Source organism: Nerophis ophidion, linkage group LG02, assembly GCF_033978795.1.
Source record: "Nerophis ophidion isolate RoL-2023_Sa linkage group LG02, RoL_Noph_v1.0, whole genome shotgun sequence".
NCBI lineage: Eukaryota > Metazoa > Chordata > Actinopteri > Syngnathiformes > Syngnathidae > Nerophis > Nerophis ophidion.
Window position 1 is genome coordinate 67,260,694 of NC_084612.1, and position 15,474 is coordinate 67,276,167.

General features: G+C 42.4%; 1 protein-coding gene across 1 annotated transcript in view; it reads right to left on the bottom strand.

Annotated features, from left to right (window-relative positions):
* Nucleotides 1-14,667, bottom strand: part of st7l (suppression of tumorigenicity 7 like) — a 78,107-nt gene extending 63,440 nt beyond the window's left edge. Inside the window, exons 1-4 of the mRNA XM_061889318.1 lie at nt 14,468-14,667; nt 13,955-14,037; nt 5,634-5,793; nt 5,487-5,541 (exon numbers count right to left, since the gene is read on the bottom strand). Of these exons, the coding sequence (XP_061745302.1) occupies nt 5,487-5,541; nt 5,634-5,793; nt 13,955-14,037; nt 14,468-14,636 (467 nt within the window). The 5' untranslated portion in view covers nt 14,637-14,667. The remainder of the gene's footprint in view (nt 1-5,486; nt 5,542-5,633; nt 5,794-13,954; nt 14,038-14,467) is intronic.
* Between the last annotated feature and the right edge of the window lie 807 nt (nt 14,668-15,474).

Consider the following 15,474-nt stretch of genomic DNA (forward strand, 5'->3'; position numbering starts at 1 on the left):
GCCTCTTTTCTATTTGTAGCCTTCTGAGGTAAATATCGAAATACATTTTTTTCCACAGGCTAACAATAAATTTGAAAATAAAATAATAATGAATGGATCAAAAAGTCAAGCCTTGAAGTAGCAAGATAAAGTGCCTGAATAAAATGTTAATTATTGCTCAGTTTTCTGCCCTGATTTGCTTTAACACTGACAATGGAACAAGCAATGCTTATATAGCTTAATAGTACAAAATCAACTTTTAAAAAACTAATTAAAAAACATCAATGGTATATTAAATAAAATGTAAATAAAAAATGTAATGCCACTTTTCTATTTGCAGCCTTCTGGGGTAAATATCAACATTAACTTTTCCCACAGGCTAATACATTTGGAGGGGGGGGGGGGGTGTATTGTAGCATCCCAGAAGAGTTATCTCTGCATGGGGTTCTGGGTATTTGTTCTGTTGTGTTTATGTTGTGTTACGGTGCGGATGTTCTACCGAAATGTGTTTGTCATTCTTGTTTGGTGCGGGTTCACAGTGTGGCACATATTTGTAACAGTGTTAAAGTTGTTTATAGGGCCACCCTCAGTGTGACCTCTATGGCTGTTGACCAAGTATGCCTTGCATTCACTTATGTGAGTGTAGTAGCCGCATATATTACGTGACTGGGCAGGCACGCTGTTTGTAAAGAGGAAAAGCAGATGTGATGACAGGTTGTAGAGGATGTTAAAAGCAGTACCTTTAAGGCACGCCTCCAACATTGTTGTACGGGTGCAAATCGGGAGAAATTCAGGAGAATGATTGCCCCGGGAGATTTTCGAGAGGGGCACTGAAATTCGGTAGTCTCCCGGGAAAATCGTGAGGGTTGGCAAGTATGAGCATTAGCGGCACCGCCGCTGTATAATATCGGCGGGCCAACTCTAATGTTGATTTGATATTGCCTCAAGGGCCAAATTAAATTACACGGCGGGCCAAATTTGGCCCGCGTGCCAGAGTTTGACAACCATGGACTAAACTGTCAGTTGATTTTGTGAGTTGAATCGAGAGTTAAAAGATTAACATCCTTAGTGATAAGTGTCACTAATTCCACAATATTGCCGTCCAAAACGAGACATATGTCGATAAAAATAAGGATTAAATAATTAAAGTTGCATATTACTTACACACACACAATCTCCAAGTCAGAAGTGTATTAGAGAGTATACAGTAACAAACATGACCACATAATTCAATCTCCTGTGTCATGATCTAAACTTAATGAATTACTGTGACCACTCGGTGTCACCCATAAAACAAATTACCATTCCACTTTAACTTAAAGACAGCGTAGATCCAATCCAGACATCCATCCATCCATTTTCTACCGCTTATTCCCTTTTTGGGGTCGCGGGGGGCGCTGGTGCCTTTCTCAGCTACGATCGGGCGGAAGGCGGGATACGCCCTGGACAAGTCTCCCGCCCAAAGGCAAAACCTAGTAACTAACTTCTAGCTGATTTTGGGAAAACAAAGGAAAACCAATCTATCTTGATGCTGTCTTACAAAGATCTACAAAGTCATCAAACGTATAGATGTTTTCTTGAGCTTTCATTTTCTTGCCGATTGAGCCATGGATTCAATCTGCTCTCATGAATTTGTGCCCTTTCTCCAGATATTTTATCACAATCTCGAGTGGGCCCCATTCTGCGTTTGCACACTGGGCAAGAGCCGTGTACAGCATCCAGTTTTTATGTTGACCTCCACAGTTATCTGCCCAAAAGAGTATGCAAGGGGAAGAATCAAGAACAATACATTTAAGGAAGGTGCTTGCAACGTCCTGGACCAATCTTTCAAATATCCCCTCGTGCCATAATATCACATAATCAGGTTGACCGTCGGCCCCCATTCGTGCAAATGTCTCATTAAAGACAATAAGGCGACTGACAAAGAAGCTCCGGTTAGTCCCTTGAGACACTAAGTTTTTCTTTTGTATCTCCGCAGTTATGTGGTAGTTGCTAGGTCCTGCCATGCGCGTAACAGCTTACTTACGGAACAAACTACAATATCGCATACACTAATGTAAAGCATATCACCTAGGAACTCCAAAATTATTATCAGCTCAGTTTTGACAAACATTGAGTTACTGGGTTTTGCCTTTGGACAGGAGAAGTCGCCCAATCCAGACAGTTAACAATAAATAAGTTACTGTTTTTCATATTTATTACCGTATTTTTCGGATTATAAATCGCAGTTTTTTTCATAGTTTGGCCGCGGGTGCGACATATACTCCGGAGCGACTTATGTGTGAAATTATTAACACATTACCGTAAAATATTAAATAATATTATCTCATTCGCGGAAGAGACGAAGAAAATGTCAGCAATCGTCACACACACGTCAACCAATAAGAATTTGGCGGGAGAGGGTCATGGCAGAAGTGCATTGTGGGTCATGGGATGCTAACTGCTATATGCTATATGCTACTGCCGTAGCTATTAAAATGGATCATTTCAACGTTGGCGGTGACTTATAAAAACTGACAAGGGCTGAACAAAAAAATGGCACCGAAAAGGAAATCATGTACACCAGATTACAAGCTAGACGTAGTGAAATATGCAGCAGAAAACGACAAGAGGAAGCAGCGCATACCTTTGGAGTTGGCAGAGTTATTTAGAAGAGACATCGAGGAAGAAGAGTTAATTGGATTTATCGATTAGGAGTGACAGATTGTTTGGTAAACGTATAGCATGTTGTATCCATCCATCCATCCATCTTCTTCCGCTTATCCAAGGTCGGGTCGCGGGGGCAACAGCCTAAGCAGGGAAACCCAGACTTCCCTCTCCCCAGCCACTTCGTCTAGCTCTTCCCGGGGGATCCCGAGGCGTTCCCAGGCCAGCCGGGAGACATAGTCTTTCCAACGTGTCCTGGGTCTTCCCCGTGGCCTCCTACCGGCTGGACGTGTCCTAAACACCTCCCTAGGGAGGCGTTCGGGTGGCATCCTGACCAGATGCCCGAACCACCTCATCTGGCTCCTCTCGATGTGGAGGAGCAGCGGCTTTACGTTGAGTTCCTCCCGGATGACAGAGCTTCTCACCCTATCTCTAAGGGAGAGCCCCGCCACACGGCGGAGGAAACTCATTTCGGCCGCTTGGACCCGTGATCTTATCCTTTCGGTCATGACCCAAAGCTCATGACCATAGGTGAGGATGGGAACGTAGATCGACCGGCAAATTGAGAGCTTCGCCTTCCGGCTCAGCTCCTTCTTGACCACAACGGATCGGTACAACGTCCGCATTACTGAAGACGCCGCACCGATCCGCCTGTCGATCTCACGAGCCACTCTTCACCCACTCGTGAACAAGACTCCTAGGTACTTGAACTCCTCCACTTGGGGCAGGGTCTCCTCCCCAACCTGGAGATGGCATTCCACCCTTTCCCGGGCGAGAACCATGGACTGGGACTTAGAGGTGCTGATTCTCATTCTGGTCGCTTCACACTCGCCTGCGAACCGATCCAGTGAGAGCTGAAGATCCCGGTCGGATGAAGCCATCAGGACCACATCATCTGCAAAAAGCAGAGACCTAATCCTTTGGTCACCAAACCGGAACCCCTCAATGCCTTGACTGCGCCTAGAAATTCTGTCCATAAAAGTTATGAACAGAATCGGTGACAAAGGACAGCCTTGGCGGAGTCCAACCCTCACTGGAAACGTGTTCGACTTACTGCCGGCAATGCGGACCAAGCTCTGGCACTGATCGTACAGGGAACGGACCGCCACAATAAGACAGTCCGATACCCCATACTCTCTGAGCACTCCCCACGGGACTTCCCGAGGGACACGGTCGAATGCCTTCTCCAAGTCCACAAAGCACATGTAGACTGGTTGGGCAAACTCCCATGCACCCTCAAGAACCCTGCCGAGAGTATAGAGCTGGTCCACAGTTCAACGACCAGGACGAAAACCACACTGTTCCTCCTGAATCCGAGGTTCGACTATCCGGCGTAGCCTCCTCTCCAGTACACCTGTTATTTGAATGACGCTTACCATAATATGTTACGTTAACATACCAGGTACCTTCTCAGTTGGTTATTTATGCGTCATATAACGTACACTTATTCAGCCTGTTGTTCACTATTCTTTATTTATTTTAAATTGCCTTTTAAATGTCTATTCTTGGTGTGGGATTTTATAGAATAAATTATCCCCAAAAATGCGACTTATACTCCAGTGCGACGTATATATGTTATTTTCCTTCTTTATTATGCAATTTCGGCCGGTGCAACGTATACTCCGGAGCGACTTATAATCCGAAAAATACGGTACCTACCATCTCTGTTTGAGTATTTTCACTTGATCAAGCCTTTTCTAAAATTCCACACCACAAAGTACGATTGATTGGTGTTGATACTGTATTGGTCAATACTCAAGGCTCCAAAATCAGTTTTGTATCAGAGGTAAAAATGGGACAAACAAAATAAAATGTGTTTTGGGTAGTTTTTTTTCTTTGTCAAAAAGGATGCATTTGATATAAATTATATGTTTCGATACGATTGCATTGTACCATATGTCCCGGCAAGAAATCTGCGATCAAAAAACTCCGGCTTATTAGTGATTCCCAGAGCAAAAAAAAAGTCTGCGGGCTATAGAGCGTTTTCCATTCGGGTTCCAGTACTGTGGAATGCCCTCCCGGTAACAGTTCGAGATGCTACCTCAGTAGAAGCATTTAAATCTCACCTTAAAACTCAGTTGTATACTCTAGCCTTTAACTAGACCCCCTTTTTAGACCAGTTGATCTGCCGTTTCTTTTCTTTTTCTCCTATGTCCCACTCTCCCTTGTGGAGGGGGTCCAGTACTTCATCCATGAAGTACTGGCTGTCCAGAGTCGGGACCCAGGATGGACCGCTCGCCTGTGTATCGGTTGGGGACATCTCTGCGCTGCTGATCCGGCTCCGCTTGGGATGGTTTCCTGCTGGCTCCACTTTGGACGGGACTCTCGCTACAATATTGAATCCACTTTGGACTGGACTCTCACGGTTATGTTAGATCCACTATGGATTGGACTTTCACAGTATCATGTTAGATCCGCTCGACATCCATTGCATTCGGCCCACATATGTGGTCCTCTCCAAGGTTTCTCATAGTCACTTTCACCGACGTCCCACTGGGGTGAGTTTTTCCTTGCCCTTATGTGGGCCCTACCAAGGATGTCGTCGTGGTTTGTGCAGCCCTTTGAGACACTTGTGATTTAGGGCTATATAAATAAACATTGATTGATTGATTGATATGTTCTGGAAAAACTAATACAGTTTTCGTCTGACCTCTTGGGAGGGATTATTAACAAAAATGGGGTACCACTCTCCTTGGATTTTTCTTTATCAGCTTTTAGGCAGTTGTTGGCAATTTGTTCAATGTTCCTTTACGTCTAATAAAGCATTTATAATGGATACAATTTAAATCATTATGCTTTGCTACACTGTAAAACACTAGCAGTCAAAAAAACAAACATCTTCGCTCACATGCTTTCTTTACCTGTTGTATTCTGCACCTCTGAACAGATTCAACGGATTCCTCCAGACTTTACACTCTGTGGAGAAGAACAATAATATTACTGGGGATGAATATTTGAGGACAATTATTAAAAAAGGTACTAGGGGTTCATTTGTGTCTCCCCCTCACCTGACACACTGGGTCTAGGCTCCGCCTCCCCGTTGACTGAGGAAAAGAGACCCGTGGTAGATGTGCTCTCCACTCCACCCAACAGGGGGCGCAGGTGGCTGACTGACACTTGCTCTATGAAGGAAGTCCCGTACTTCCGGAAGTACCACCACTCAAATATCTGCCACAAGAGCAATATAGACAAGAAAAAGTAAATTAAATGTGGATATTCTTTGCATTTCCATAGGGAGATCAACAATGTTGGCGTTAAGGCAATTTTTTTTTACGCATTAAAATCAGAAAGGACGTGCATTTCCGGAAGTCCAGGCATCCCTGGGACCCAAACGACTACTTTGTTGCTGCTAAAAATTGATTTCAAGCAATATTTTGCTACTGACACATCTTATCGCTGCATTTTTTTCAAGAATACCTTTATGGGGATTACATAAATCAAAATCACGTACCTACCGTACTGTTTACTTGTTGAAATACCCTTCACTTCAATTTTTGGCAGCAGCAAAATGGTCGTATGGGTAGATATTTGCTCCAAAAGGGGTATTTCAACAAGTAAACAGTACAGTAGATACAGGATTTTGATATATGTAAAGCCCATAAAGGTATTCTAGTAAAATATGCAGAGCTGAGATGTGTCAGTGGTCCACGTCAGCCAGACAATTTTGATTTTGGGGCGGCATCAGTAAAGTTTAGATCTATGAAGGAAAGAAGAAAGTGAATGAATGTTCATAACTGAATACATTTACATCCATTCATCCATCCATTTTCTACCGCTTATCCCTTTGGGGGTTGCGAGGGGGGGCTGCATAAACAATTGTTTGCTTTTGTATTATTTTTTTTAACGAATTAACTAACGTTTATGACAACCGTTTTCCAAAATGCAACACAGAATGTGAGATATAACAGGATAATGCATGCATAAACGGTTACAAAAGTGGGACCCCAAAGATGTACTGTGGGACCCCATTTATATGACTTGATGGGGTACCTGGGACCCCATTTTGAAAATTCCTAGCGCCAACACTAAAGTCAACAATGAGAAAGTAAACTTTGTTAATACTACAAATCCATGGGGGTAGATGACCATAATGTATCTCGCTGGGCATCCTCAACGGTGCATGTACAGTATGCCTGACACATGTGTGGTTCGGCTCATGGACGCAGAAGGCACTCTGACATGGGTTTAATCGAGGTAGTAAAATAGCCACCCTTTGCTCTGATTACTACTTTGCACACTCTTGGCATTCTCTCGATGAGCTTCAAGAGATACTCGCCTGAAATGGTTTTCCAACAGTCTTGCAGGTGTTAGCTCATCGAGAGAATGCCAAAAGTGTGCGAAGCAGTAATCAGACCAAAGGGTGGCTATTTTGAAGAAACTAGAATACAAAACATGTTTTCATGTATTTCACCTTTTTTTGTTAAGTACATAACTCCACATGTTCATTCATAATTTTGATGCCTTCAGTGACAATCTACAATGTAAATAGTCATGAAAATAATGAAAACGCATTGAATGAGGAGAAGGTGTGTCCAAACTTTTGGCCTGTACTGTATGTTGTTTACAACAGGGATTCTTAAAGGGGAACGTTATCACCAAACCTATGCAAGCGTCAATATATACCTTGATGTTGCAGAAAAAAGACCATGTATTTTCTTAACCGATTTCCGAACTCTAGATGGGTGAATTTTGGCAAATTAAACGCCTTTCTGTGTATCGGTCTTTTACCGATGACGTCAGAACGTGACGTCACCGAGGTAACACACCCGCCATATTCATTTTCACATTACAAACACCGGGCCTCAGCTCTGTTATTTTCAGTTTTTTCGACAATTTTTTGTAACCTTGGAGACATCATGCCTCGTCGGTGTGTTGTCGGAGGGTGTAACAACACTAACAGGGAGGGATTCAAGTTGCACCACTGGCAAGAAATCTGCCGCCAGACCCCCATTGAATGTACCAAAGTGTCTTCACATTTGACCGGCGATGCTAAGACAGACATGGCACAGAGATGTATGGATAACCTGCAGATGCATTTGCAACGATTAAGTGAACAAAATCACAAAGGTGAGTTTTGTTGATGTTGTTGACTTATGTGACAATCAGACATATTTCGTCACGGCATGACTGCCAGCTAATCGAGGCTAACATGCTACGCTAATCGATGCTAACATGCTATTTACGCTAGCTGTATGTACATTTGAAACTAGATACCCACATTTAATGCGAAACAAACACTTACCAATCGACAGATTTAAGTTGCTCCAGTGTCACAAGATGCAAAAGTCCTGATCGTTTGGTCTGCACATTTTACCGGCAATGCTAATAAGGTAGCCATGCTATGGGCGACTTCATTAGGTACACCCATGCTATGGCCGAATAGCGTCAATAGCTATTCGCTCAATAGCTTCAATTTCTTCTTCAATTTCGTTTTCACTATTTCCCTCCATACTCCGACCATCTGTTTCAATACATGCGTAATCTGTTGAATTGCTTAAGCCGCTGAAATCCGAGTCTGAATCCAAGCTAATGTCGCCATATCTTGCTGTGGTAACCGCCATGTTGTTTGTATTGGCAGCCCTGTATGACGTCACAGGGAAATGGATAGTGGTTTCGAAGATAGCGAAAATAAGGCACTTTAAAGCTTTATTTAGGGATATTCCGGGACCGGTAAAATTTATAAAAAAACTTCAAAAAATACAACAAGCCACTGGGAACTGATTTTTATTGTTTTTTAACCCTTTTGAAATTATGATAATGTTCCCCTTTAAGCCCTTTGACCTCAGAGCCCAACATTCCACTACCGAGGGGAGACTTGTCCAGGGTGTACCCGGCCGTCCAGCTGAGTGCAGCTGGGATAGGCTCCAGCGGCCGGGGGCGAAACAAGCAGTAGAAACTGGATTGTTGGAACATGCGTGGACAGCACCTTTCAGCTCTTATTTCCAAAATTGTGTACACTACTCAATTGGGGTCTTATGGCCGCTTATGTGGACACTAATACTGCAATCTGGTGATATCAGAAGAGTATAACATACAATGGAATTTGGAAAAAAAAAAAGTGTAAAAATAAGAATTAGCATGTCACTAAACATGAAGTACACATTTGTTACTTATGGACTAAGTACATCATATCAAAAAATGATTTTTAGTTCTTATTCTAATAAGGGTCCAATAAGCCCAAACAAATAAACAAACATCTTGGGCCTTAAGAGCTTTAAAGGGGAACATTATCACCAGACCTATGTAAGCGTCAATATATAACTTGATGGTGCAGAAAAAAGACCATATATTTTTTTAACCGATTTCCGAACTCTAAATGGGTGAATTTTGGCGAATTAAACGCCTTTCTGTTTATAGCGCTGGAGGCGATGACGTCAGAATGTGACGTCGCCGAGGTAATACAGCCACCATTTTCATTTTCAACACATTACAAACACCGAGTCTCAGCTCTGTTATTTTCCGTTTTTTTGACTATTTTTTGGAACCTTAGAGACGTCATGCCTCGTTGGTGTGTTGTCGGAGGGTGTAACAACACTAACAGGGAGGGATTCAAGTTGCACCACTGGCAAGAAATATGCCGCCAAACCCCCATTGAATGTGCTGGAGTGTCTCTACATTTTACCGGCGATGCGAAAGCAGACATGGCACAGAAATGTATGGATAACCTGCAGATGCATTTGCAACGATAGTCAACGAAATCACAAAGGTGAGTTTTATTGATGTTGACTGCCAGCTAATCGATGCTAACATGCTACGCTAATCGATGCTAACATGCTATTTACCGGCGGTGCTAAAGCAGACATGGCACAGAGATGTATGGATAACCTGCAGATGCATTTGCAACTATTTTACATTTCCTTCCACCCACATTTAATGCGAAAAAAAAAACTTACCAATCGACGGATTTAAGTTGCTCCAGTGTCAAAAGATGCGAAAGTCCTGATTGTTTGGTCCGCAAATTTTACCGGCGATGCTAACGCAGCTATTCGGCCATGCTATGGCTGTGAATAGCGTCAATAGCTATTCGCTCAATAGCTTCAGTTTCTTCTTCAATACTTCCATACTCCAGCCATCTGTTTCAATACATGCGTAATCTGTTTAATCGCTTAAGTCGCTGAAATCCGAGTTTGAATCCGAGCTAATGTCGCTATATCTTGCTGTGGTATTCCCATTGTTTGTTTACATTGGCAGCACTGTGTGACGTCACAGGGAAATGGATAGTGGTTTCGAAGATAGCGAAAATAAGGCACTTTAAAGCTTTATTTAGGGATATTCCGAGACCAGTAAAATTTTGAAAAAAAAATTCAAAAAATACAACAAGCCACTAGGAACTGATTTTTATTGTTTTTAACCCTTTTGAAATTGTGATAATGTTCCCCTTTAAATTACAACTTCACCACTTTAATCGTAAGTTTAGCACTTATGAAAATTATCTATGACTTCAGCTCCGGACTTCTTCCGTTTGTTTGATACAGAGAAGTGTGAGGTGTCATCTTTGCTACCAATGATGGGTGAGACTGTGTCCGGAAGCGAGCATTTGCAGCTTTTTTTTACGTTAGTCTTCCTGACAAATTAAATCCAAATAATATGTCTATATATATACAGTTCTAAACATACTCTAGCTGCTAGAGAATGAAGAGTAAGTACTCCGCATTTCAACATCCAAAATGTCGAGGCAACCATTTCCACATCAACACCGTATGAAAAAAATAGTCAACAGAGGGAGATAACGTCCACAGGAACCTACCACATAGCGAAGGACAAACTATTTGATTTCCTATGATGCAGCTAATTTTTTTTTGACAGTTATTGAAATATTTGTGTGACATCATGCACCAAAGTGCACTTTATTTGTTTTAAACTATTGGAGTGGCGTTCTGTACAAAAAGAGCACTTTAATTTGGTGTTGTTTTAATTTGTTATCCTAGCGACATCATGCACTAAAGTGCACTCAAAGCTTGTTTTAAAATGTCTCTGACAATCTTGCACTTTCTGTTTTGAAATGACATGAATGTTTGTGCCGCTGCTTAATAACTGTTTAATTAATACGGTTTTGGTCAATTGACTTAGTTGTGATTTCCATCACTGCATTAAGGTTAAAAGTAGCATATATTAATGCAGAATGAACGAGAATGTTTTAATGTAGACACATAGAATCATCATATTGTTGTAATTACATGCATGGACTGCAGGACTGTGTGTCTGACAGGCTGGTCAGCAACACCGGGGCCCCGCAGGGCACACAGTCCTCTCTCCCTTCCTCTTCACCATTTACACCACCGATTTCCATTATCAATCAGAGTCCTGCCACCTTTAGAAGTTTTCTGATGACTCTGCGATAGTGGGGTGTATTGAGGATGGTGATGATGAGGAATACAGGGCACTGGTGGAGGACTTTGTCACATGGTGTGAAAAGAACCACCTCCATTTCAATGTGACGAAGACCAAGGAGCTGGTTGTGGACCTGGGAAGGAGGAGGAGTACTTCAGCGACCCATGTTTCCATCAGGGGGGTGGATGTGGACATGGTTGAGGATTATAAATACCTCGGTGTACACATCGACAACAAGCTGAATTGGTCAAAACCCGCTGAGGCCCTCTACAAGAAGGGACAGAGCCGCCTCTACTTCCTCAGGAGGCTAGGAGATGCGCGGACAGGCAATTATATCATCCGCAACCGCATTACCAAAGTCGTCATCCACTCGTCATCCACCCGCCGTCCACCCGAACCAACATTTTATCAGAACTGCAACCACCCGCCCGTTGAAATACATCAGAGGTCGGCCACCTTTACCACTCAAAGAGCTATTTAAACCCGTTTCACAGAGTTAAGAAGATAATGGGAGCCGCTAATGTTCTCGCGAATTTCCAATGGTTTTCATCCTGATGACAAGAATAAGGGCGTGCTGTGAAGCCATTGCCTTTAACACATTCAACAACATGTACAATCCGATTGATAGTCCAGCAACATGTTGTATGCAGCTCCCGTAATCACACGTACAAGATTGAAAGGCATACTGGGTGATACAGAGTACACTGACGGTTGTGATATAAACAATTTTAACACTCTTACTAATATGCGCCACGCTGTGAAGCCACACCAAACAAGAATGACAAACACATTTCGGAAGAACATCCTCACAGTAATACAACATAAACGCAACACAACAAATACCCAGAATCCTCTGCATCCGTGACACCCCCTGAATATAATTTTACACCCACGCGCCCCCAACCCCGCCCACCTTACCGACGCACGGGGTGACGGGGTTTGCTGCTAGCGGGGTGTATAAAATAGTCAGGAATTGTCGTGGATGCAAAGGATTTTGGGTATTTGTTCTGTTGCGTTTATGTTGTGTTACTGGGAGGATGTTCTCCCGAAATGTGTTTGTCATTCTTGTTTGGTGTGGGTTCACAGTGTGGTGCATATTACTAAGAGTGTTAAAATTGTTTATATCACAACCATTAGTGTACTCTGTGTCACCCAGTATGCCTTGCAGTCGTGTGCGTGAGTCTGCAGAAGCCACACACAACATGTTGCTGGACTGAAAAGCATAAAAGGCGACAAAGCCAATGGCTTCATAGCACGCCCTAATACTTATTAACTGGGTGACTGCCGGCAGTCATTCTAGAGAATGTTTGCGTCTCCTATTGTCTTCTTCGCTTTGTGACCCGGGTCCTAAATGGCTCTTTGAATGGTAAAGGATACCGATCCCAGAACCATATTTATCAAATATTTTCGAATGGTTCAACCGCCACCCGCCCGAATCTAATTGATATCTATTTTTTCGTCATGTCACCCGCCCGACCCGCGGATAAACTCCGCGGATGAGACCGCAAACCGCGCATCTCTACTAGGAACCTTCAACGTCTGTAAAAAGATGTTGAAGATGTTCTACGAGTCAGTGGTGGTGGGCGCCTTCTTGTACGCCGTGGCCTGCTGGGGAAACGGGCTAAGAGTGAGGGACACAAACAGACTGGACAAGCTGGTAGAGAAGGCCAGTAACGTGGTGGGAGTGGAGCTGGACTCTCTGGCGGTGGTGTCAGAGAGGAGAAGTCTAGCAAAACTCCTAGGCATTATGGACAACACCTCCCACCCACTACACTCGGACTTTGCGGAGAGAATGAGCACGTTCAGTGGAAGGCTCAGACTCCCAAAATGCAACACGGAACGACACAGGAGGTCCTTCATACCGACAGCCATCAGACTGTATAACGCATACTGTATTTCCTTGAATTGTCGCAGGGCATATAGTATGCGCCTGCCTTGAATTACTGCCGGGTCAAACTCGCCTCGCAAAATAATTAGCGCTGCCTGGTCAAACTTGTGACGTCACGAGTGACACTTCCCCTGTCATCATTTTCAAAATGCAGGAAGCTGATTTCAATACCGATAATTTGAAATCGCATAAAGGGAAGAAGATTAAGAGCTAGTCAGTAGGATTTAAGGTCCAAGCTTACATCACACTCAATTTTTTACTGCATTCCTTTGGTAAGTGCCGGAGTGAGAAGAGGTTTTAAAATAATCAGCGCATGCTTACTTTTACCGCATGCCTTTGGTAAGCGCAGGAGTGAGAAGAGGTTTTAAATTCATTAGCGCCCTGGCGGCTATTCAAGGAAGTAAGGTATGTTCCTTCTATGCACTTAAATGTAGAATATATTTATATTATTCATATATTATATATATAATATATGTTATATATTGGGCTTCACGGTGGCAGAGGGGTTAGTGCGTCTGCCTCACAATACGAAGGTCCTGCAGTCCTGCGTTCAATCCCAGGCTTGGGATCTTTCTATGTGGAGTTTGCATGTTCCCCCCGTGAATGCGTGGGTTCCCTCAGGGTATTCCGGCTTCCTCCCACTTCCAAAGACATGCACCTCGGGATAGGTTGATTGGCAACACTAAATTGGCCCTAGAGTGTGAATGTGAGTATGAATGTTGTCTGTCTATATGTGTTGGCCCTGCGATGAGGTGGCGACTTGTCCAGGGTGTACGGGGCTTCCGCCCGAATGTAGCTGAGATAGGCGCCAGGGCCCCCCGCAACCCCAACAGGGAATAAGCGGTAGAAAATGGATGGATGTTATATATTATTTATTATTATTATTGTTTATTGTGAGCGAACTGTGGTGCTGAATTTCCCCCAGGGATCAATAAAGTACATTCTATTCTATCAAGTGTTCATTCAAAGCAAAATATTGCGATATATATCGTATATCGCGATATGGCCTAAAAATATCGAGATATTTAAAAAAAAAAAAGGCCATATCGCCCAGCCCTAATGCCATACCATAACTCCAAATAACGTGAAAAAATTTGGATGACAACTTACAAGAATGAGTCCAGAGATGAGGGAAGACGTCCCAGTGAGAGCCACGTAGAATTTGGGAGTCAGTGTGTTCAAAAAGAGTGATGCTGAAAAAAAAGGGGAAATAGTTGTCTTTAATGCGATTGTTATTACGTTATAGATAAAAAAAAAGAAAAATAATCAATAATCAAGCTGGTGATAACATGACAATATGTCAGTACAGTGGCGACTTGTCCAGGGTGTACTCCACCTTCCGCTTGATTGTAGCTGAGATAGGCACCAGCGACCCCAAAGGGGAATAAGCGGTAGAAAACGGATGGATGGTACAGTGTCAGTACAGTGTCAACCCACACATATTGCTCTATAAGAATAACATTCGCTGCATTATAAAAGTGTGTTGCCGAATCTGAGCACGGAGTGAAACAAATGTTAAAACAAGCCTAGTGTCAAAAGAATCATCTTTGTCTTTGATTGCTGGCAGCTACCAGAAGCAAGCGGAAGGCTAACAATAGCTAACGAGCAGATGCATTCATTCACCAGAAGTCAGGCTTTCCTGCAGCTTAAGCGGGCTCCACAGGACGTATATCATGATGAGGACCATGCCGAACCACACGAAGCACACGTACGTCCACGACCAGGAGAGCCAAGACTTCAGTTTGTCTGTGAATCCGTGAGATTGGGGATTACTGCCAGTGGAGTCGTCCATGTTTTCCCCCCGGATGTCTGTAAACACGCGGGTCACGTGACCAGAAGTGGAGACGACATTTATTTTGAAATCGAGGTAGGTAAAAACCGCCACTTCCGGTCTCCGTTTTTTGTTTATCTTTATACAATTTTTTATGAATGCACTACAACAGGGGTCACCAACCTTTTTGAAACCAAGAGCTACTTCTTGGGTACTGATTAATGCGAAGGGCTATCAGTTTGATAAACACTTAAATAAATTGCCAGAAATAGCCAATTTGCTCAATTTACCTTTAATAAATGATCTATATTTATTAAAAATGGGTATTTATGTCTGTCATTCCGTCGTACATTTTTTTTCCTTTTACGGAAGGTTTTTTGTAGGGAATAAATGATGAAAAAAACACTTAATTGAACGGTTTAAAAGAAGAGAAAACACGAAAAAAAGGAAAATTACATTTTGAAACATAGTTTATCTTCAATTTCGACTCTTTAAAAATCCAAATTCAACCGAAAAATACGAAGAGAAAAACTAACTAATTCGAATCTTTTTAAAGAAATTAAAATTTTTTTTTATGGAAGATCATTTGTCATTTTTCCTGATTTAAGATTATTTTAAGAATTTTGATGACATGTTTTAAATAGGTTAAAATCCAATCTGCACTCTGTTGGAATATATAACAAATTGGACCAAACCATATGTCTAACAAAGACAAATAATTTTTTCTTCTAGATTTTCCGGAACAAAAATTTTAAAAGAAATTCAAAAGACTTTGAAATAAGATTTAAATTTGATTCTACAGATTTTCTACATTTGCCAGAATATTTTTTTTGAATTTTAATCATAATAAGTTTGAAGA